The sequence below is a fragment of the Ambystoma mexicanum genome, chromosome 1p, assembly GCF_040938575.1.
Source record: "Ambystoma mexicanum isolate Mex_15411 chromosome 1p, UKY_AmexF1_1, whole genome shotgun sequence".
NCBI classification, from domain to species: Eukaryota; Metazoa; Chordata; class Amphibia; order Caudata; family Ambystomatidae; genus Ambystoma; species Ambystoma mexicanum.
This window is the reverse complement of record NC_090921.1, coordinates 728846460-728869871: the sequence shown is the minus strand read 5'-3', so window position 1 is coordinate 728869871 and position 23412 is coordinate 728846460. Positions and strand designations below refer to the sequence as shown.

The following is a 23412-nucleotide window of genomic DNA, read 5'->3' as shown; positions in this document are numbered from 1 at the left end:
AAAACTCCAACCGTGGGAGGAGATCTGTGCAACCACGATTGGCATGGAATCCATTGAAGGCGTTGGAGGGATGGAAAGGGGAGCTCCGACATCAGGCGATGAAGGTAGGTGCCTCAAACAAGACATGCCATAGTCACTGCAGTCCATTCATGTGTAGCACAAGGTTGCCCTACAGTGTAAATGCAACACATTTCAACACTGCCCATAGCCACATGCGAGCACCACCCTGTATACACTGCTGGCGCCCGCATACCTGCATCCACATTCCACACTAAAAGGAGACAACCTGCATGGCCCTGCCTGAAATCTGCCTCATCTACTGACCAGAATAATGTCAATCATTGTGATTCCAAAGTCCGCAGACCCATCAATAACGCCCTCCCTCCTTTGCTCCACCACAGGCACAGATTCACACCCCGAGGACCAGGACACCCCTGCGACGAAGAGAGCCAAGAAGGCCATCAATACCGTCCCCGCACCCTCAACCTCAGCTGCAGTGAGGCAGACCCCACAACAAGCAGGACCCACTGCGAGCATACCGGACGTCCCACCGGCAAGCACCCCTGTAGGCAGCAGGCCAGCAGCAGCTGCTCCACCTCTACCGACATTGCCTGCCACAGAAGGCACCGGGTCAGCGGCCAGCAGCAACATCGGTGAGACAGCTGCAATAGCTGCATGTTCAGACTCAGACATGGAGCACGAGGTCAGAAGCCCCACTGACCTACTACATTCCCCCTGTTTCTCAGACGCCAGCCCCCATGAGGATCACACACAGGGGCACACAGAGGTAGAGGAGTGGCCTTCCACCCCATGCCCAGTCCTCACTCCACAGGAGGGGAGCAGCCCCTCCATCACACCACCAGCACTGGCCATGGGCCAGCAGGGGCAGCAGTCCCTCGAGGACATCACAGAACGGCAGCAACAACTGTCCACGATGCTGACTGAGCATTCCGCGGAATGTGTGGGGGCTAGGGCAACCATTGAACAGGCCACGGAGACCCTAAGGGCCGAAGTAGCGCAGAGCACTGCCACCCTGAGGGATGCCATGCAGGCCATGTCCAGGGACATCTGTGCTGAACTTGCCGGCTTGCGTCGTGCGCTCACTGAGCACACCCACACCCTACAGGACGTGCATGCACGGGGGCAGGCAGGGACATCCTCCACTGCCAGTTCTGCACAGAGCAGCCCCGTGCGACGTGCCGGACGTAACCTGCGCTCCACAGCCAGGGGTGCCCCGGGGGCCGGGAGAGGGGGCTTGTTACAGCCTGTGGCCACTGTCACAGGCATCTGTTGACACCTACATGGGGTGTGTTGGGGTGTGCAGGGGGGAGGTGGGGGGGGTGTGTTGGGGTGTGCAGGGGGGAGGTGGGGGGTGTGTGTTGGGGTGTGCAGGGGGGAGGTGGGGGGGGTGTGTTGGGGTGTGCAGGGGGGAGGTGGGGGGGGTGTGTTGGGGTGTGCAGGATGGAGGTGGGGGGGTGTGTTGGGGTGTGCAGGGGGGAGGTGGGAGGGGGTGTGTCACGACGTTTCATAGTTTGAATACACTTTTTTCTTTCCGAAAAAGATTTGTGTGGACATTTTCATTGCGTATGTGTGCTTTATTGGTGTACAGTCCACAGTGTGCATGTCCCAGAGCCACACAGTGCCCCAAGTGCAGTCACCATGTGATACACACCAGCCGTGTGTGCTAGAAGCAGTGGTCGATGATACTTTGGCGCATTGCACGCCCTCCTGTGCATCGCCTCCTCCATGGGGTGCCGCCCCATCTGCACCCTCCTCATCCTCATCGTCAGGTGGTTGCAGTTCTGCGTCAGGGGGCAGGGGCACATTCCGTCTGACGCACATATTGTGTAGCATGACACATGCCATGACGATCTTTGCCACCTTCTCATGGCCATACAGGAGTGCCCCACCAGACCTGCTGAGGCTTCGGAACCGTGCCTTCAATAGGCCGAATGTCTGCTCTATGACCACACGAGTACGTGTATGTGCACGGTTGAAGTCCTCCTCGTGCTGGTTCTGCGGGTTCCGGACTGGTGTAAGGAGCCACCTCTTCAGGGGATAGCCTGCATCACCTGTATGTAGGCGAGAATGTATGTGTCAGTCATGTTGTCTGATCAAGAACATGATGTTCCACCATGGCTTGCATCCAACTGTTACTTTGGCTCACTTCTACATGCACTAATTGATTAACACAATGCTACCACTATATGCTCATGGCTCCCATGGCCTGTTTTGCATGCCATCACCCAATGTATGCAGAGGGGTTGTGTGCATTGTGAGTGCCCGTCCTCTGTCTCCGTTCTCTGTGTTACTCACAGCCAGGTGGAGTATGCATCCCCCCCCTTTCAGCCAGGTGGAGTATGCATCCCCCCCCCTTTCAGCCAGGTGGAGTATGCATCCCCCCCCTTTCAGCCAGGTGGAGTATGCACCCCCCCCCCTTTCAGCCAGGTGGAGTATGCACCCCCCCCCTTTCAGCCAGGTGGAGTATGCATCCCCCCCCTTTCAGCCAGGTGGAGTATGCATCCCCCCCCCTTTCAGCCAGGTGGAGTATGCATCCCCCCCCCTTTCAGCCAGGTGGAGTATGCATCCCCCCCCCTTTCAGCCAGGTGGAGTATGCATCGGTACGTCATTCACCTGCCCACTTCCATGACATTGGACTCACCGAGTAGCCAGGATCTTGGCCCTGCATGTCGCTCCATGTAGCGTGGTATTGTGGAGTTCCTCAGGACCATAGAATCATGGGTTGATCCGGGGAATCGGGCACAACAATGTGTGATGATCTTGTTGGAGTCACAGACCATTTGCACGTTGATTGAGTGGAACTGTTTCCGGTTGCGGTACGGTACCTCCATGGCACGTGGAACCACCAATTCCACATGGGTGCAGTCGATGGCACCAATGCAACCGGGTATGCCGGCTAGTGCATGGAAACCCACTTTGGTGTTTGCAATCTCCTGGCCAGTCCGTGGTAATGAGATGTGGTCGTCTGTGTGCTTGAGGAGGGCATCGAGCACTTGGATGAGTGTTCGTGAGAATAATGGTTGTGAAATGCCATGCAGGTGCCCCACTGTGTGCTGGTAGGTGCCTGTGGCCAGGAAGTGGAGTACAGACACTACCTTCAGTAGGGGGGGGATGGCGGTTGGAGTTTCTATCATGCTGACGATGTCGTTGTGTGTCATGTCTACGATGGCGGTGATGGTGTCCCGGTCCAAACGGTACAGGGTGTGGATCTGCTGAGCAGTGAGGTTGAATGGATTGGCTCTGATGCGTGGGATTGGGGGCTGCCTGCGTGGTGGCACTGGCTGTGCTGGTGGGGCTTGCTGGGCCTGCCTTGCCCTCCTTCTCCTCCTGCGTCTCCTCTGTGCTGCCTGTTGTTGTTGTTGTTGTTGTTGTTGTTGTTGTAGTTGCTGTTGTAGCACATGCATTGCTATCAGGTCCTCCAGCCCCAACATTGCTAGTCGTATTGGTATCATTGTGGAGTGTGACTGGGTGTGGGAAGGGGTGGGGTGTGCTCTTTTTGTACTTCCTGAGTCTGTATTGCCTTCACCTGTGCTGTTTCTGTGCACCTGTGGCAGCTGCATTCACTTAACATGGCCCTTTACGGTTGGTTCGCGATGGCGTTATTAGCACCATGGCGGTAAGGTACTTAACGGGCTGGGTGATGGCGTTAGGTGCATGTCCGCTTGGGTCGGCATTTGCGTACCTTTCCGCCATGGCGCTAAGTACAGTGTGGGCGGTCGCGTGCGTGCACCCTTAGCGCAGTTAGCGGCAGCGTTAACTACGATGCCGCTAATGGCATCGTAGTTAACGGTCACGGGTCATGATCGGACCTGGCGGAAAACGATGGCGGTAACCATTTACCGCCATCGTTTTTCACTTAGCGCCAGGGTCGTAATGAGGCCCATTGTGTAGCCCCTGTTCTTCACAGGGACACTATTGCCAGTGTCAATGTCATGCTGAACCCAAGTGGTGAAGCCTGGTGCTAGCGAGAACAGAGGGGCAAACTGCCTTGACAGAGATTTGCACTCCTCCTGTTGCTGCAGTATCAAATTAGAAGAGAGTTTAACTCCTTCTATAGATCCATCTAAAGGATGTCCTCTTAGAAGATCTGGGAGAGGCTCGCTGTCCTCCTCATCTTGATCAGAAGCTAGAAGCAAAGCTCCTATCTGTGGTCTTTGGACATAGGATTTCATTTGGTTGGTGTTGAAGACCTTATGGGCCTCCTTAGGGGTTTCCCAAGCCCACCAAATAATTAACCTCTTCACGTTTGGCTACAATCTTGAAGGGTCCTGTCCATTTGTCCTGTAAGACTTGTTGGGCCTCATTACACGGACGGCGGAGGACCAAGGTGCTTTTGCACCTTGGTCCATGCCGGTAAAATACCGGCACCGCCTTGGTGGAAAGGGGAATTACCGCCCTATTCCAAGGTTGGTGGGGCGGTAATTCCCCCTTCCCCCATTGCCCTTCCCCATTCCCATTTTTGACCCATAGGGCATAATGGGAATGGGGAAGGTGCTAATTACGGCACCGCAAATTGCGGTACAGTAATTAGCTCCCTGGTCCCTTTGCGGGTTGTTTTTTAACGCCTGCAAAAAGCAGGCATTAAATTCTCCAACCCGCAAAGGGACCTCGTAGTAAGGCGGTAAGGATTTACCGTTACCAGTAAAATACTGGTACCGGTAAACCCTTACCGCCTACCGTGTAATGAGGCCCGTTCTCTTACTGGGACCATAACAAGAACTAGCTGGTCTGGAGTAAACTCCACCATGTTAGCTTTCTGGTCATGCCAATGCTTGACCAGCCTTCAAATTTTCAGAAGCCTCTGTCATCATGTGTGCCATCCTCTGCCTGAGGCCTAGCACATTGTCAGTAATTGGTACTGGCTTTAAGGGTTGAGCACTCTCCAGCCCTGTCTTAATCAGGGCCAAGGGGCCTCTGGCGGGATGACCGTAGAGGAGCTCAAAGAGGCTAAAGCCCACTCCAGCTTGAGGCACCTCTCTGTAGGCAAAAAGAAGGCATGGCAGTAGAAGGTCCCACTTGTGCAGGAGATAGAGTTGTAGGGCCGAATTGAAAGGAAATATGTTGGTAGTATTTTTGATGTCCGGGAGTAGGGAGGGAGTTTCAATCTGCACCACGAGGAAGAGTAACGTACAGCACATCAATGTGAAGAAGAGAACCCAGTTGCCTTTTAAAACACGGACATTAAGGTCTGAACTCACATCAGGAAACACGCACTGTACTGTGCAATAATTACATATTATTAGTCCACAACTAAATAAGGATTCCGCCCCATAGGTACTTCCATTTACCAAAGGCACGCTGTAACGAAATACCCCAAAAAACAGTCAACAGATGGAATTTCACCATCCAGCTCATGGCAGTCACATGAAAATTGACTTTTGCTACAAGTCACCTATAGTCAATGCATTTGCATCGAGGTGAGCATTTTTAACCTTAACAATAAAATGTTTGTGCAATATAAAAACACAGGGCGTAGAACTGGGACACCGCGCTATTATAGTAGCGACTGAACCCAGATCTTGCCCACCCTACATGAGACAACTCATGCAGGTCTTTTTTACCTAATTTCAGATCTTACTTTCAGTCACTAACATACAAGTTGACTTGAACTGGTTAAACCTTCAGGTAGGCCACTGCACCAGAACACTAATGTTAGTGGGTCAGAATATAATTGTGAACTATTTAAAAATGTGAACCAAGTAATTATAGATTCACACATTTCTTATATTATTTAATTTTCAGAAATATTTGAATTGTCCATACATGATGAAGGGCAAGTAAGCCCGAAACGCGTTGTATAGAGACAAAGGGATATACTTTGGAATCATCCATTTCTATATTTGGCCTTATCTCACATGATTGGACTTTGAACGTTCATGTTCTCACAGAATACAATTTGATTCATGAGACTGTAATAATTGTGTATCTGAATTTTTGTTTTGAACACAAGCACTGTTGTTCCAGGCGAGTATAATTCATTAAGCAGTATCAATTGATGTTATGAACTTCATTATTTCTATATTTATGAATATGCTTATTTAACCATATGTTTATATAATCCTTTACTTTATTAAACACTATGGGCCTCATTACACGGTAGGCGGTAAGGGTTTATCGGTACCAGTATTTTATCGGTACCGGTAAACCCTTACCGCCTTACTACGAGGTCCCTTTGCGGGTTGGAGAATTTAACGCCTGCTTTTTGCAGGCGTTAAAAACCAACCCGCAAAGGGACCAGGGAGCTAATTACGGTACCGCAATTTGCGGTGCCGTAATTAGCACCTTCCCCGTTCCCATTATGCCCTATGGGGCAAAAATGGGAATGGGGAAGGGCAATGGGGGAAGGGGGAATTACCGCCCCACCAACCTTGGAATAGGGCGGTAATTCCCTTTTCCACCAAGGCGGTGCCGGTATTTTACCGGCAAGGACCAAGGTGTTATTAGCACCTTGGTCCACCGCCGTCCGTGTAATGAGGCCCTATATTCTTTACCACACTGAACTTCTTTTAGCATGTCCATTTTGCTATAAAGTGTGCACAGAGCTCAAGTCCCACCTGACTTGGTGGCACTCATTTCTCTCCAGTTTCATATATCGATCTTGTAGCCCAAGATCAGCCTCTGTTGCACCTAAATATCATTGAAAAATTGTAGTTAAACTAAAAAAACAAAGAAACCTTCCTTGAGTTGAGGGCCCCTCTACATTGCTATTTTTACAGCTTCCTGGCCATGCCAATGCTAGACCAGCCTTCAAGTTTTCAGAAGCCTCTGTCATCATGTGTGCATCCTCTGTCTGAGGCCTAGCACATTGTCAGCAATTCGTACTGGCTTTAAGGGTGGAGCACTCTCCAGCCCTGCCTTAATCAGGGACAAGGGGCCTCTGTAGGCAAAAAGAAGGCATGGCAGTAGAATGTCCCACTTGTGCAGGAGATAGAGTTGTGGGGCCGAATTGAAGGGAAATAGCTTGGTAGTATTTTTTATGACCCGGTAGTAGGGAGGGAGTTTCAATCTTGGGGTGGAGGATGGAGGCAAGGATGCAGAATGAGCCGAAGTGAGAGAATGCACAGCGTCAGTGAAAGCCATAGAAATTGAGAAGGATAGGTGTTAAGGTTATGAAGGGGAGAAGTGAGAGATGGGAGCACCCATGTGGGGAGTGCAAGACAATGTAAACATATGAAATGGTCAGCCCCCTTGCCTAATTCAGTGAGGATGTTTGAGTGAAGGGTATGCAGGTGTGCCCCAACAGTATCTTGGACATCAGTGACCTCCAGTTCGACCCCTAGCACACCACAATGCCACAATGCAAGCAATGATATCCTGCATGCCAGAGAGACAATCACACAAGTCGGTCACGTATGGCACAGACAACCCTTAAAACACAGAAGGGCATCGAGCCAACCACTCAACACAGGCCTGATAGATAAAACTAGGATCACTGACTGAGCCTCTTTGGAAGACCTCAGTGCTCTACATCATACTGGGGAAGGAACTGCATCTTCAAACATGCTGGCAGACACACGTTTGTCTGTGCCTGTCACTCAGGCATGTGGAGAACTTAGGAAGGGCCCAGACAAGAATGTATGGGACAGTATCCTTTTGTTTGTCCCCTCCTGTGTCCCACCTTTCCCCCTCCACAGGTCAAGAGCCACCATCATCAGCTCTATCAACATCTTCCTTCACCTTCTAGTCCTGCTCCTCAGCCTCCTACTGCCTTGCATCTACCCCCTCGTGTCCTACCACTTCATCTAACACCTGCTGCTTTTCATCCACCTCTTCACATTCCTCTTTTGTCGGCCCCTCAATTTCTATCTCCTCCTGTTTCACCTCCTGCTACCCTCCTCCACCCCCCTCATGGTGCCCGTCCAACTGTCCCTCAATTTCTGCCTCGTCGTGCTCCAGCTCCTGCTGACCCTCAGTTTCTGCCTCATCGTGCTCCAGCTCCTGCTGACCCACCATCACTGCCTCTTCCTGTTCAACCTCTTGCTGCTGCTGAACCTCCAGTTCACCCGAAGATGAGGTGCTCCCTAAGAGAGCCACGTGTTCCGTAACAATTGTGGAAGCATGGAGCGCAAAGCAAAATGTTTTAACAAGTACTAGTGCAAAGGGTTTCAAAGCAGGTATCTCTTTTTCTTTATTCAACCATCAACAGCATCAACGTTAGTTGCTTTGTCTTCTGCCAAATAAATTGTCCCCCAGATCCAAACACAGTACGTGACTCTATGGGCAGGTCTGCTCGTATGCAGGAACACACCCTTCTCCATGCCTGGTGAGGACGTTTCTAGTAGTAAGTGTTTCCTCCAACATGAGAAAACCTTTATTTACATATGAAAACAATGCAGTTGCATATGAAGTGGTTGCTCCTTATTGACTGAACAAAGATTTCTTTAAAGCTGAGCACAAAATAAGGCTTGTTGGAAATCCATTTGCTCTCACCTAAGAAAATAATTCTCCAGATCGAAGGATGATGTAAGTCATTTTGTTTCAGGTGCTCTGTCTTACCTGAACAAAATATCCTTGAACAAGTTTACGGCTCAGTGGGGCTGATGTTGCTTTCCTAAGCAAGGTAGTCGCTTCAACTAAACTCTTTGTGGAAGGTGTTCCTCTAGCCTGCGAGAAACTTTCTCCAGGCATGATCACAATGTGAGGATGGTGAAGGAATCTCCAGACCTAAACACAATTTTAGGCTCATGTTGTACCCTTTTGGATAAATAATTTTTCCATTAGCTAAACGCAACATTGGTTCTCATGTGTCATGTGCTTCTTTATATGTCTTTCTGAGGGAGGCGCTTTCTCAGACCTGAACAATCTATATTGATAAAAGTAAAAATGTGTTGGTTTGTTTCTGGCATGTCGAAGTGTTTTTCCTTATACAATTCCACACCATTTCACCAATCTGCACCAAATGTTGCATAGTTCCCTGTTAGGACCCTCCGGACAACACTGGCTACATGACATTTGGATGCCCTACACCTTTCCCCAGATTTCACCAAAGCTCTAAATTTGTTTATAGCTTGGCAAAGAGTTGTTCCTTGTACAATTCCACTCCATTTCACCAATCTGCACCAATGTTTGCATAGTTACCTTTTAGGACCCTCCGGACAACACTGGCTACATGACATTTGGACACCCCACGCCTTTCCCCAGATTTCAGCAAAGCTCTACATTCGTTTGTAGCTTGGCAAAGAGTTGTATTTTGTATTTGTATTTATTTTATTTATAAAGCGCACCAGGCCCAAGGGCCCAAGGAATAATACAGAGTATATACAACAGAATACATAAGGGAGGGAATACAAGCAGTGCAACAAAAGGATACATTTGGGATAATATACAAGTTCTATACATATTAACAATAAGGAGAGGCATCTAACAAGTTGGCGCTGGTGTAGCAAGTCCAAGTGACAGTGGGCACTAAGAATCAAGGCTGGTCTTGGGCTGACAGCCAAGCTTTGGCTTTGCTCTAAAAGGCCAAGAAGGACGGTTCTGCTCTGAGTGGATTGGGTAATGAGTTCCATAGTTTCGCAGCCAGGACTGGGAAGCTGCTCCCGCCTGATCTATGGAGGTTAAAGCGGGGAATGGAAAGGCAGTTGGTTTGAGCACTTCTGAGTGGTCTTGAAGAAGTGTGTAAAGAAAATCTACTGGCCAAATAACTGGGTGCTTGGTTCGTGAGGCTTTTGTGTGTTAGCGATAGCGCCTTAAGTGAAACTATTTGGGAAACTGAGAGCCAGCGGAGACTCCGTCTATAGTCTGAGATGTGGAGGTTCCTAGGGTTGTTTAGTGACGCTCTAATGGCATTATTTTGTATGATCTGTAGTTTGTTAATGTTGCATCGGTTAGTGCCGAGATAGAGGGTGTTGCAATAGTCAATCTTAGACAGGACCAAGGTCCTGGCTAATGTGGTGCAGTTGGCTGGTGATAGGAACGGTCGACATGCCGTAATGAGCTTACATGTATATGATGCAGCAGAGGAGACTTCGTTAATTTGTCTAGAAAGTGAGAGAGTGGGGTCGATATAGATACCAAGTGTTTTTGTATCTTTGGCCACTTTGATGGTATTGACATCAATTGTGAAGGAACTGAAGGACGGATCTAGCTTACTAAGTCTTTGGTGAGAGCCTAAGAGGAGAATCTCCGTCTTTTCATCGTTCAAGCACAGTTCATGCTGCGCCATCCAAGCCTGGATGACTTGGTAAATGGAATTGATGGCTAAAGTGTCAGTTTTGTGGTCACCTGTGATAGGGATGAGTATCTGGGTGTCATCAGCGTAATTGCTATATGTGACCCCCCCAGATAATCCAATATGTCAAAGAGTGGTTTCGTAAACACATTATAAAGTGTTGGGGAAACACACGATCCTTGTGGAACCCCGCAGGTGACCGGTGCGGGAGCGGCAGTGGCAGAAGGGGAGAAGACTCTCATTGATCTATTTTCCAGAAAGGAGGTGATCCAGGCCGTGGCTTTGTCTGAGAAGTGGGCGGCAGTTTTAAGGTGACGGCAGAGGATTCGTTGATTTACTAAGTCGAAGGCTGCAGAGAGATCTAAAAGGAGTAATAGGGCTAGCTTGCCCTTATCTTTTAGGTCTTCAATCTGCATTTTAAGATCTAAGAGGGCAATTTCCGTACCATACTGAGGGTGGAAACCTGATTTTCTCAGTCCCAGGAGATTATTAGTTTCCAGGTAATCTTAGATCTGCAAGGATGCAGCATGATCAATAATTTTTAAGAGGAAAGTGACCGTGGTGATGGGCCTGTAGTTAGTGGGTATGTTAGCATCCAGAGTGGGTTTTATAACGAGGGGAATGACCCAGGCATCCTTTAGGTTGTCAGGGACAGTCCCAGAGCTGAATGATGAATTTATGAACGTGGTAATGAAAGGTGCTAGACTGTGCAAGGCCTCCTTAATAATGGGGGCAGGACATAGGTCGCCCTGACAGAAGGTTTGAGGTTGTTGATGATATGCTCAACTTCAGTGGTGGATAAGGGTGAGAAGCTCAATGGTTTTAGGGTATCAAGATTAGTGTTGGTGCTGGCCTGAAGGATTTTTTGCTGCAGACTAGTCTGCAGACTGTTTTTTTTGTCATTGATTTTAGTTTGGAGAGTGGCGATTTTGCCGAGGAGGGCCTTTTGAATGCTAGTAAACCAAGTACTGTCTTTGGAACAGGTGTCAGGGGGAATGGCAGGAGACTCCAGTTGCTTTAAGATTCTGAATAACTCCTTGGTGTTTGATTGAGCTTGTTCAATGTGTTTGTTATACTCATCTCTTTTGGCCTGTAGTATGGCCTCTTTGTAATTTAGAGTAGCTAGAGTAACGCTAGCTTTGTTTGTTTCAGTTGGGTTACTTTTTCAGCGTGATTCGAGGCTCCTTTTTTCTTTGCGAAGGGTTCTCAGTTGTGGCGTAAACCACGAGTTGAGGTGGGCCCGTGGTTTAGGTTTTCTAAGTTTGGTGGGCGCAATGAGGTTGAGGGCTTTCAGCATGGTCTGATTGTATGTGTCTACCAGGACAGTAGGGTCAGAGCATGAGAAGGAGAGATCATTGGGAGCAGGGAGGATGAGTGGAAGTAATTTAGCGCAGGCTATGTTACGCTTGTTTTTTGTGGCGGTGGCAGGTCGATATCAGGGATAGTGTGGATGATTATAGTGGGGATACTGAAGGTGATGAGGTGGTGGTCTGTCCATGCACATGGTTGGTTATTGGCTTCCCATTCTTGCACCAAAGGGGTCCCCTCACTGCAATATCCACTGCTTCAAAAGTCCAACAAAAATTCCAAGCTCTGATGATCAAAATCCTAAAGCTCAACTAAAATTCCTCCAGTGTCCAAACAAAGGCATTTTCCACAAATCTCATCTTCTTCTGTTGTAAATGTAAGGCGGGTGGCTTTTTCCACTGGCTCTTTGCTTGTCCTCAGAATAAACATCTGATATGGTTCCATTACTCTTGGGTAAAAAGAACTTTTGATGGTCAGCTAGAAATGTGCCTTCTAGGTTTCTTTTCTTATCTTCGCTCATATTCTTGCTTGCCAGAAGGTATTTATGGCCCAGATGGGGCTTGATGATGAAGCAACGCCCTGCTAATAGCCACCCTCTTCTTCCTCGTATGTTGCTTCCCAGTCCTGCCTTTCATTTCTTTCTTCTTCTTAGCCTCTCCTTACTGTTCCCAGGAGAGTGTTGTTGCCTCAAACCCCCTCCCATTACTACTCCCTTCCCTGGACGAATGTGGTCCTCTGGAACCTCTCGATTCTTGTCCTTGTACCTCTTACCTGTTTCTGAATGGTATGGTGTTATGCCCCTCTAAAGGTTCTCTGCTTCCACCTCACTTTCCGAAAACATTTCTAACTCTCCTGATACTTGCCTTTTTGGGGATTTACCACCAGTCCCTCCTGGGCCTTGGTTCCCTCTCATCCAGGAAATCTATCTCATTATTCTAGTATCACCAACCCTCTCCCTCTGACTCGTTTCTCCCTAGACCTCTTTCTTTCTGTCGCCTCCCTCTGACCTAAGTAAACTTGCTCACTTCACTATTTCTGTCTCTTGCTTCTGAGCTGTCACCCGTTCACCCGTTACTTACTTCTCCAAGGTGGTATCTCTCGCTCTCTTCAGAAACAGGTTTACCTCTCTCTCCTCATAAGTGATCTCTTCTGCTCTCTCTCTAAACCTCATATTTCCCTTCTGTTGCCTGTGCTTTTCTTCTTGCCCAAGTGGTATCCCTGGAGGCTCTCTCTGTATCCCTGGAGGCTCTCAGGGTGAGAAGGCTGATACCCTTCTCACCCTGCTCCCAAGTAATCTCCTCTGTCTTCTCTCTCTTTTCTCTTTCTCTCTCTCTCTCTCTAGGGACTTGGTTTGCACGTTTGTGATGGGGGATGTGTTGGTCCTTGATGGGGGCATGTGCTCGTAGTCAGGTGATCTTTTAAGGGTTGGCCTAAAGCTATATACGGCATATCTACTGTGCTGATACTTGTTTGTTTTAGCAGTGTGTTTTGGTCCACCTCCATTGTTGCTGCCCGCTTCTCTCTGTGTGCTATGGTAAGCTCAGTGTGTGCTTTTCCTACACATAAATCCTTCAGTAAGTCTTGGGAAGTGTTTTTTACTTTTTGGAAAAAGCTTTTTATTTTAATTCACAGAGTAGCATGAACAAATCTTGGTCATGAGTACATGGCAGACATCATTATAGTTCAAAGACAGAGACAATGCATTATATCCCCAAGGAATGGAACATGTACAACTCAACAGGACACACAATGACATGGAAAAGATAGACAAATAACAGGACGAAGAGAGGGAAAAAAGTTGTAGTTCGTCAAGACACTCACCGGTTGATCCATATGGAGAGGCTCTGCCCTAAGATCATTCTCATGTACCAGGAATCAATGCTGAATCATCCTGCTGACTCATGTTCCCACCACCATGTGAAACCACCCCCAAATTCCTTCAAAATCCCTCCCTTTGTGTATTCCTTTGACTAAATATCACTCTCTCATGTGAACTTAGGTGGTTCATCTCCGCAACCCGTGTACATACCTCAGGCAACCCTGTGATAAAGTTTATTTTACGGACCTCGTGAATTGCATCTCCCCTTAGATCCATATGCGCTCGTCCAAACATTTTTGCCCACAGTCACCGTCCTCTCTTCGCACTCGTCAATATCTAACCATTTAAATAGTTTGCACGTCTTCACCTTCCCGTTGCTGATTGTACCCACCGGCCCATCAGCCCAGGTGAGCCAGGCCAGCGGACCATCTGTTGCGCGCAAAACTCCTGTCAGTAAGTTCCTAAATACCCTGTAATATCTCTCTTCAGCATTGTTAACTTTGCATTTGTATTATTTTCCTTTTACAGGCTGCGGGTTGTACGCATGGTTGTTCACAATCTTTGCATTCAGCTTGCATTATTTTATTTTATGGTATTATTATTTTTATTTTATCTTACTTTAGTTACATTTATTTTCATTGTATACCGCATCACTGCGGCTGAGGATGCCTGGCCTCATCAGGTGGTCTGGTGTCTCGCGCCCAAATCCATCTGCCCTCACGGGTCCATTTTACATTTCTTACTCACACGTGCTGCGAGTCTGTTCTCACTAGATGTCACAAAAGCTCAGCTGATTGGCTCCTGCCCATATCATAAGCCTTCTTAGGAATGGCCCTCCCTGGCAGCGCAGCAGAAGCTCCTCCTCTGCGCTGAAGTCTGAAGTCAACCACATAGGTCTTTCACACGACGTTCTTGTTGAATTCGCTCCCCCAACAACTTTGTGGACCTCTGGCTGGTCTATCCTGTCTCCTCCCTGCCCTTCTGTTCCATCTGGTCCGGTTGCCCATGTGAAATGCTTTTTGCTCACTGTGCTATCATTAAGAGCTCAAGCCCTTCCTTTTTATGAACTGCTCCAGGAACACATGCCTGATTTCATTTTTAATCACAAAAACCTGGCTTAATGAGACCTCTGGTCCCTGCCTGGTGCATGCTCTGCCGCATGACTATCACATTCTGTGTTTTGATCGTCCTTCCCAAAAAGCGGGTGGTGGTGTTGCCCCATTCCATCATTCCAGGTTTGCATGCTCTATCCTTCCTCTCATTCATAATCTCAAAATGGAGGCTCTCTTGCTGCGTATTGACGTATCTGCTATGAGCACAGCCCATGTCTGCGTTCTTTATCGCCCCCGGCCGTGGACACTCTGCTTCCACTTGCTTGTTCTGAAGCTATTGCGCATCTCCATCTGCGTCACAGAGATCTCATCATTATGGCTAACTTTCATTTGCACCCCAATGACCCGCTGGACTCATATGCGGGACTGCTTGCTAATACCCTCTTCGACCTTGGACTGGTTGCTGGCCCCACTCATGTACTTGGCAACATCTTAGAGCTGTTTTTTTGGGCCCCTGGATTGGTGTCAATTTTCCCTGCCAGCCCCATGGTCTGGGTTGATCATTTTCGTTTCCCTTCCTCTATTAGCACAGTGCCTCTAGTGATGCAGCTTATCTGCAGTCGCCCGCCCCTACTGCAGCTGTTGGACTATTAGTATGTCACATATTGTAGACAACATTACTCTCATCTGTCCCTCTCTGCAGGCTACTGAACTGGTAACTTTAGCCTCAGCTTTTACTTCTACGGCTGCCTTCTGGCCCCCCTGCCGCTATCTAAACCACACAGGCTCACCTTGCACCCTTGGTTTTCCCCAGGCAGAACATTAATGCTGTGCCTCCTATAGTCCTGCAAGCCGCCTGGAGCTGTGCAAGATTACTACAGTTTTGCAAACTGCAGTATTTTAACCCAAACGCGTTTTCTTTTCCTCACGCGTGCTGACCGCTGTGAATCAGCCCAGCGACATGTTTAGGCTGGCTCTGTCATTACCATCCTCAGCTGCTGCCTGCACCTTTGAGGCTACTCAGGGACTGTGCGACTCTCTGGTGGAGATCTTTGTGGATAGAATTGCTATGATATGCCAGAAATAGTGAACTCTGGGCCTCAGGCATCTTCAACCGCCCCTGTAGTCCTCTGCTCTCTTCTCAAATCTGGGCCTGTGTCCGGTCTTTAGCGAGGAGGATATCTTGAAGTCTACCATTGCCCTCAAGTCAGCCTCCCCTGCCCACCCTATCCCACTCACCTCCTCAAGAGGATTATCCCGATGATTGGCCTTTGGGTGTCATCCGCTATTAACTGCTCTTTGTCAAATAGTTGTATTCCTGCCTCTTTCAAACACGCTATGGTGATCACACTTCTAAAATGAACCCTCTCTGGATTCTTCTGTTCTTTCTTCCGTCCTATTTCTCTTCTCCCTTTTTTCATGACATTTCTTGAATCCCTGATGATACATTTACTCTGCTCATTCTTGAAAGACTCTGGGTTCTTGGACCCTTTTCAATCTGGTTTCCCACACGGGCGTGGGACTGAGTCTGTGCTGGTGTCTGTCGTGGACGACATGTGCTGCATGGTGAATCAGGGTGGTGGGGCTCTGATTTTGCTACATCTATCAGCAGCCTTCAACACCATTGATCATGTCGTATTATTGGAGAGGCTCGCCCTGGCTGGCGTCTCCGGGTCGGTGCTCGTTTGTTTCTGCTCTTTTCTTTCTGGGAGATCACAATCTCTTCTCTCTCTCCTTTCTACTATGCTCCTTCACTTATCTCCTGTGGGGTTCCACAGGGGTCATCTTTCTCTCCTCTTCTTTTCAATATCTATATTGAGCCTCTGGTCCTCCTTATTCACTCTTTCAGGTTTACGTGTTATTCTTACGTGGATGGCACCCAAATAGTGATCCGTCTTGACCTATTACTGGAGCACACAGCTGCTCGCTATCAGGCTTGCTTGTTGCCGGTCAACACCTGGATGAGCGACAACTGGCCCTCTTAAATGGCAACAAAACCGAGGTCTTGGTAGTGGGTCCGACCTCAAGCTCTGTCCTCTGGACCGCCTATTTTTGGCCCCCTTCTTTGTGTCCTCTGCCTAAGCCAGCTCAGGTGGTTGAAAACATAGGCATCAAACTTTCATCCACGCTGTCCTTCGAGCAGCAGATCAGTGCAGTGTGTCGGTCCATCTATTTCAAACTCAAGGTTCTCTGCAAAGTCCTTCCCTACCTTTCCTCTCACCTTCATTCTGTGGTGATATCATTTATGGTGGCGGGCAGCTTGGACTATTGTAACGCGTTGTATCTTTCTCAACCTCTTTACCTACTGCGCCGCCTTCAGGTCCTGCAGAACACTGTTGCCAGAATGGCAACAGGGGCACCTTTTTGCGCCTCTGCCTCCCCTTTCCCTGACTCTTTGCATTGGCTGCCGGAAGCTATCCGTGTTGATTTTAAATTGCTTTGTCTGGTGCACCGGGCCATTTAGGGTCTTGGCCCTGAGTTGCTGCAGGAATAATTCCTTCCTTACTTCCCCTCTCATTCTCTTCTTTCAGCTCTTAATTCAAGTCCCCAGTGTACAGCGCTCAAGATCTGGGGGGCGCGCCTCTCGGTGTTGGCGGCCAGGCTATGGAACTCTCTACCATGGGCCCTGCGTGCTATGCAGGACCATCTCCTGTTCAGCCATGCCTTGAAGAACTTTCTTTTTTAGTACTTCCCCCTTTTTTAGTTTGTTTTGGTTTCTATCTTGCCCTCTCCCCAGTAGCGCCACAATACCATTGTTGATGTAGGTGGTGCTCTTTATAAATGATTAAAATAAATAAATAAATATATCACAGATGCCCAAAGCTAGGTATCCCATTGCTGTGCAAAGGTCGTCAGCTGTGCTTTGCTTTTGTTTCTACTGTTGGTTGTTAAGATTGTAGAAATGGTCACATTTTATCGCCTGCAATGCTTTCTGGAGTGGGAGAATAATGTGGCAATAAGACCCGAGGCGGTGGGCCAATACCGCCCCAGGTAATGCCCGGGGCCGTAGTTACGCGAGGGCCTTAACGAAGCCCCCGGGCATTACCTGCGGCGGTATTGGCCCGCCGCCGAGGGTCTTATTGCCATTAGCACCCCGGCCCGTTGGATCGGGGTGCTAATGGCATTTTTTTTTCTGTTTCGGTGCATTTCGAAACAGAAAAAAAAAAGACAAAAAATGGCCGCCGGGAAAGGCCATCGGGAGCGGACGTGCTGGGAACACAAGTGTTCCCAGCGTGTCCGCTCTGAGGGACGATGGAAGCGCGGAGCGGGGATGGCCCGCTCCGAGTCTCCACACTGCTGGAGACTGCTATCATTGCCCAGAGGGGACGCAGGAGCAAAAAGGTAAGTGGGGTAGGGAGGAGGGAGGGTGGAGGGTGGAGAGGAAAAAGAAAAAGCTTACCCCAGTCCCTGGCTGGGGGCGAAGGCAGCTTCTCAGTCGTGGGGAGCCTCGGAGCAGGGATAGCCCTGCTTCGAGCCTCCTCATTGGCTGAGGGGCTGCCACGCCCCCGCCGAGGACAAGGCGGCTGGAATCGAAGGATTCTTGGCCGGGTAATGATCCGGCGAGAGCCAATCAGAATGCTTGTTGCATTCTGATTGTTTCTCGCCGGGTACTAATGCTCGATACATTTCAAAAGTGCTTGTATTTGCTCCTTTCTCTGGCCAGAAGGAGAAACTGACACAATTGAGTTTGGCAGTAAATCCGACAAACTACTGCCAAACTCTGTTAGCCTTATCATCACTTGGCCCGGCTGGATTACCGCCGGATTACAAGTGGCGGCATAGCAGTGCTAGTACCGTGAGTCCATAGGACTTCATGCGGTTTTTGGCGGAATTACCACTAGCGGTAATTCCACTGCAGTAATTCCATAGAAAATTGGCAGTAGAGTGGCGGATTCACCTCCAGTTATGTGCTGGAGGTAAATCCTCCACCCCACTGCCAGTCTCGTATTTCGGCGGTATGGGAATGCGGCAGTAATGAAATTACCGCTGCATTCCCCCCCAATTTTTCGCTCACCGCCGACCTCGTAATGAGGCTCATGTCGATCGTGCAGCCTGACATGTTGATTTTCCTCAGCAAAGCTGCCAGTGAAAAGAAAGTAACAGAACTGCAAAACCATTGCCTGGGTAACTGCAATGCTTTCCCTTAGTGGGTTTAAAGTGAACTGGTCTCTTTTCCATGACAGGAGACTGGTTCTGACTACAGGGAACTGTTATGCCTGTCTCACCTGCGGGCCTCACTTTAAGTGGCATTTTTTGGCCCCTGAGATTACATATCTCACTAAAAGTATTGGTTTTGTGGTCAAGGTGGGCGCAAAGGGATACCGGGCACCGGTAATGACACCGGTGCCGGTAATCCCTTTGCGTCCTATTCCGAGGTCCCTTTTCGGGTCCCTCCCTTAACTCTTGGTTTTACCAGACGTTATGGACGGGACCCCCAAATGGATACCGGGGTCAATAACGGTACCGCAATTTGCGGTACCGCTATTAACGCCTTCCCCCTTCCCATTGACCCCTATGGGGGCTAAAATGGGAATGGGGAATGGCATTTCAAATGGGGATTTACCGGTCCCGCAAAGGGCGGAATGGACCGGTAAGTTCCCATACCACCACGTCGGTGGCGGTACCGATATTGGTGCTGGTCATGGCGCTAATAGCGCCATGACCAGCACCAACCTCGGAATGAGGGCCCTTGTCTTGTTTACCCCTGAATTATCAAACCCCATCCAAAGCATTTCTTATCGAAATAATTCATATATTTATATATAATTGATATATATATATATATATATATATTTACGGTCCTTTGCTTGGGCTTCCAATGTGTGCACAGACTGGCACCACAATACTTACATTGATACCCTCCAACTGTTTCAAAAATCTATTAAACCTTAAACATTTTTTAACTAACTCTACCTAGTCCTTTCTCTCAGCTTATTTACTTTCTCAATAACTCCATACGTATTTAATAAAGCCATAATGCAATGTAAGTAATCCTGATGCACGGATGCAATTTGTTTTGCCTGGTTTATGCGCATTATAACAAAAATAAATAAAGGCATATGCACACATTTCTGAATGATATTTTCCAAATTCTCTCCTATCTACAGAGGTCTGGCTTTGTGTTCCGAACATTTAACCGCTGCTGCCCATGTCTCCGATGGTGCTGCCGCAGAAAATGCATTGTGTGCAACGCATCGCAGAACAAGAAGTCGGTGATCTGTCAGAATAAAGACTGCGAGACAGTCTACTGCTATGTATGCTGGCTGGACCTGGGCAAAGTGTGCTATGCCTGTCTGCCCCAACAGAGAGAAATGTTCATCTCCGGGGACAGAGAGGGTTGAACACCTCTGATGAGTGGGGAAATAACAAGAAGAATAATTGCACACATTCACAGTAGAACATATCCTTACCCAAAGGTGTGTGTATAGCTAACATTTTAAATAAATATTTTTGTACTTACCTGACATTCTCGGTCTCAGGATATTTCTTACAAATTCGCCAAAGATAACTCTCGCACCTCTTGCAGTGTGTGCGTCTTCTATGTAGCTCTTTCTCGTGGGTGGTTGGGTGGGTGGGTGTGTGTTTTTGTATACTATATACTACCCCCTGTAGTTGTTAATGCTCACAACTAAATAAGACACTTGACAACTAAAACCTTTTACCCGCAAAAGGGATCTTTATTTCCAGCTTAAATACCACAACATTCACAGTTTCCCTTGTCTTATTCATGTACAACCTTTGCAGCTAAACATAGGTAGGAACCAAGCAGTAAGCAGCACTTTGCCATCAATCAGACACATGGGAGAGTCATGTCGACACAGGTATCTATAACATCAAGTTTAGGTACAGCCTGGAGTTGCAGTCCTCATTCTTTTCCATATCTATTAGGCAGGTGTTACAAATCAACCTCTGGGGTACCAATGGTCCAGGGATGAATATCGGTTTCTAAACCATCAATCAGCCCCACACCCCCAGTACACCAGAAGGGATCCGAACAGATTGGAATACAAGTAAATTATAAGCCTCCTTGTCCAATTTTGGTAACGTGGACAGAATGGCAGGCTTATAGCTGCAAGGTCGTGGATCGTTGGTTAGTTGCAACACAGCGAAAATACAATTATTACCCAATGATAAAAGGGACTGTCCAGTCAAGGTTGCATGAAAATACCTACTTTATTATTATTACAACAGACAATTCTAGCACGCTACAAAATACAGCCCACCCTGTAAAGGATCACAGAGGACAGTTTCACGAAGGAAAGGGATGCACTCTGCATACTGACAGGAGGGTAGTCGGTAAAGCAATCAGTCTTAAAGCTTATTTGGTTTCAGCCCCAAGGGCGCAAGGAGTCGTAAATGTCACTAGGGGCCTTTGGAGGCAGAACTACAATGTACCTGGTGCTTGAGATGATCTTGATGCTTGACAGCGTCGAGTCGGTTCCAGGACGCTTTCCAGCTCTTGCGGAAGAGTTCAAGATGGGAGACAGCTGTGGGTATTGGGCGGCAGGCAGTCTGGCAAGCAAGGCTGGACAGATGCCTGCAGGCTGGCCTACACAGCAGCTCAGGGCCAAGAAGCATTGTCTCTGTGCTGGTTGGCAGATCTGAAATGCTGGTCGAGGTGTCTCGAACGGCTTTATTGACTGCATCGTGAAAACAGTCAGTGGTGCAGCCGATTGGGGTTCAAGGACCCAACTGCCTCGAAAATGTCCTTAAAAGATGGATGCTGGTTGATGCTTGTCGTGGGACTCCTCCTAGCTTCTTTGCAGGGCTTGTGTCGTCCTTTAAGGCGGATGGCCCAAAGCTGAGGAGTGTGTTTGCAGGCAACGGCCTTGTCCTTTGTTCAGAGACTCTCTGGCACTTCCCACCTAGGAAGCTTGCTGGCAGAACCTAGCAGGGCATGCTGTGTGCTGGCTGGATACCGGTTATGGAGCTGCCGGACGGGTCCTCTGAGTTCGGTATCTCCCTCTGTTCGCTGGGAGATGTTTAGGGGGGGGGATATTGCTTCCCTTTTGGAAATCCTGACCTTCCTTCACTGGCGTGAGCTGTAAGGCAGACTGTACCTCCAGCCAGGGTCCAAATGAGTCCTTCTTCTTACTCCTTTCGAAGTCGTCGGATGATCTTCAAAAAGAAGGGCTCAATCCTCTTTTGAACCCAAAGGGCCCCAGTGATTGGTGCAGGCTAATCCTACCTTAATGAACCAATCCTATGTCCCCACCAACAATCTTCTGTTATGCGTGAGGTCATAACCAGAGTGCTTTGCAATAGGTAAGGGGTCAACATGTACTACTAAGTCCCACCCATATTCCTGTCTGTTGTGGATCAAAGTGTCTCTCTGGTTAATTGAGCTCTCTGTGCCTCCTGATCAAAGCACAAGTCTGCCTTGAGGTTTGTGGCGAAAACAGACTTTCTGTCTCTATCAAATCACATACTTCTTCCCTCTGAAAGGGGCTTCCCTGCAGACGTTGCCTACTGTAAACAGTTGTCCCAGACATGACATTCACTGACCTTCATACACAGGGGTGGGAGCTAGCTTCAAGTTGACACGTTGCTTTTCAAAGAGGTGTTAGTTCTCCAGCATTGTATCTTTCATAGATTCAGATGCTCGAATATTCCCCGTCGTCAGACCAGGAATCCTCAGTGATTTAAATAATTATACATTTTTAAAAAAAATATATACATTATTTCCATAGAAATATGACTGTAGATTGCCCATTAAGGTCTATGAGCCATTCACTAGTGTAGTCCCTCCACCTCACTTTGGTCCTTTATGGTCCTAACCAATGAGGTGGCAGGGTTTAAGCTCCGCCCCAGTTAGCCATCTTCAGATTTTTCACTGCAGTCTAACAGACAGAGGGAATCCTCCAGCTCTCTGAGCTTTTCAAAATCTTTCTACTGTTAGATATGTTTGTTTATCGCAAAAAGATATATTTTGAGATCTCCTGATCAAGCCTTTTCTGCTCTCTGTTTCTGGGCTCAGAAAACACTTTCACCTAAAATTCGTCAAGTGAAATCCTCTTCAAATCATGGCTGAACTTACAACTGCCAAAAAGCCTTCCCTGTTCAGGGACTGCACGAGGTGCATGAAGAAACTAATCTACATAGGATCCTCATGAGCATTGCATCTACTGCCTGTATCCTCATGATATCAATAAATGTGACATTTGCAGGACTTTCTCCCACAAAACCCTGCAGGACAGACACAGAAGACTTCTTTTACATTTAGAAGCCAAAGGTCTATCTTCTGATGAAGAATCTGCCAAGACAGCTCCTGTACATTCTACTAAACCATCTGAGAGGCAAAAAGAAGGTCCTCTTCAGTGGAAAGGAGTGTCTCTCCCTCTCATAATAGTAAGTGGAAGGTGGCAATACCCCCTTTGAACTCGGGATCACAAGAAACGGCATACTGAAGAAACAACCACTTCCAAAGGTAAGGAGGCGTTTTCAAAAAACCTGGTGGGGGGGCAATCATCAACGGATAAGCCGGCTACGAGTGGCTATAGCGATAGAGGCCCATCGACGACCAAGGCGTCAACCAAACCTGCATCGTCCACAACAACGACACTTCAAACCTCGTCATCGATGTCCAAATCTTCGTCGTCGAAATCAGCCTCCATCAAACATTCGTTGACGAAGGAGTCCCATCAGTCGTTCACGATTCTCTCGTCCACGAAGATCCCATTGACGGATAAACACAGTCAACCATCAATGAAATCATCGTCCACGAAACCACAGCTGACGAAGTCATCGTCCACAAAGCCACCGTCGACGAAACATACAGTGACGCCGTCAACGACAACGTCAATTCCTTCAACCACGGAGAAAACGAACCCAAAACAACCGCCGGAGAAGCCAATGTTACACCATCCAATGAAAAAACAGTGCCTCCTACAATAGAGACTCATGAACCAATAGGAGCCCAACTATCTCCTTTAAGAGAGATGGCAGAACTCCCAGACATCATTCTTCTAGAGGAGTTTTCAGACACAGAATTTGTTGGTGAGCAACCTTTTCTCACCCCAAAGGAACACAGTCCTCCCTGG

General features: G+C 48.2%; 1 protein-coding gene across 1 annotated transcript in view; it reads left to right on the top strand.

The window, feature by feature from the left end:
* Positions 1-19797, top strand: part of LOC138507837 (E3 ubiquitin-protein ligase DCST1-like) — a 484214-nt gene extending 464417 nt beyond the window's left edge. The window contains exon 17 of the mRNA XM_069625446.1: positions 19480-19797. Within this exon, the coding sequence (XP_069481547.1) occupies positions 19480-19713 (234 nt within the window). The 3' untranslated portion in view covers positions 19714-19797. The remainder of the gene's footprint in view (positions 1-19479) is intronic.
* Positions 19798-23412: the final 3615 nt, after the last annotated feature.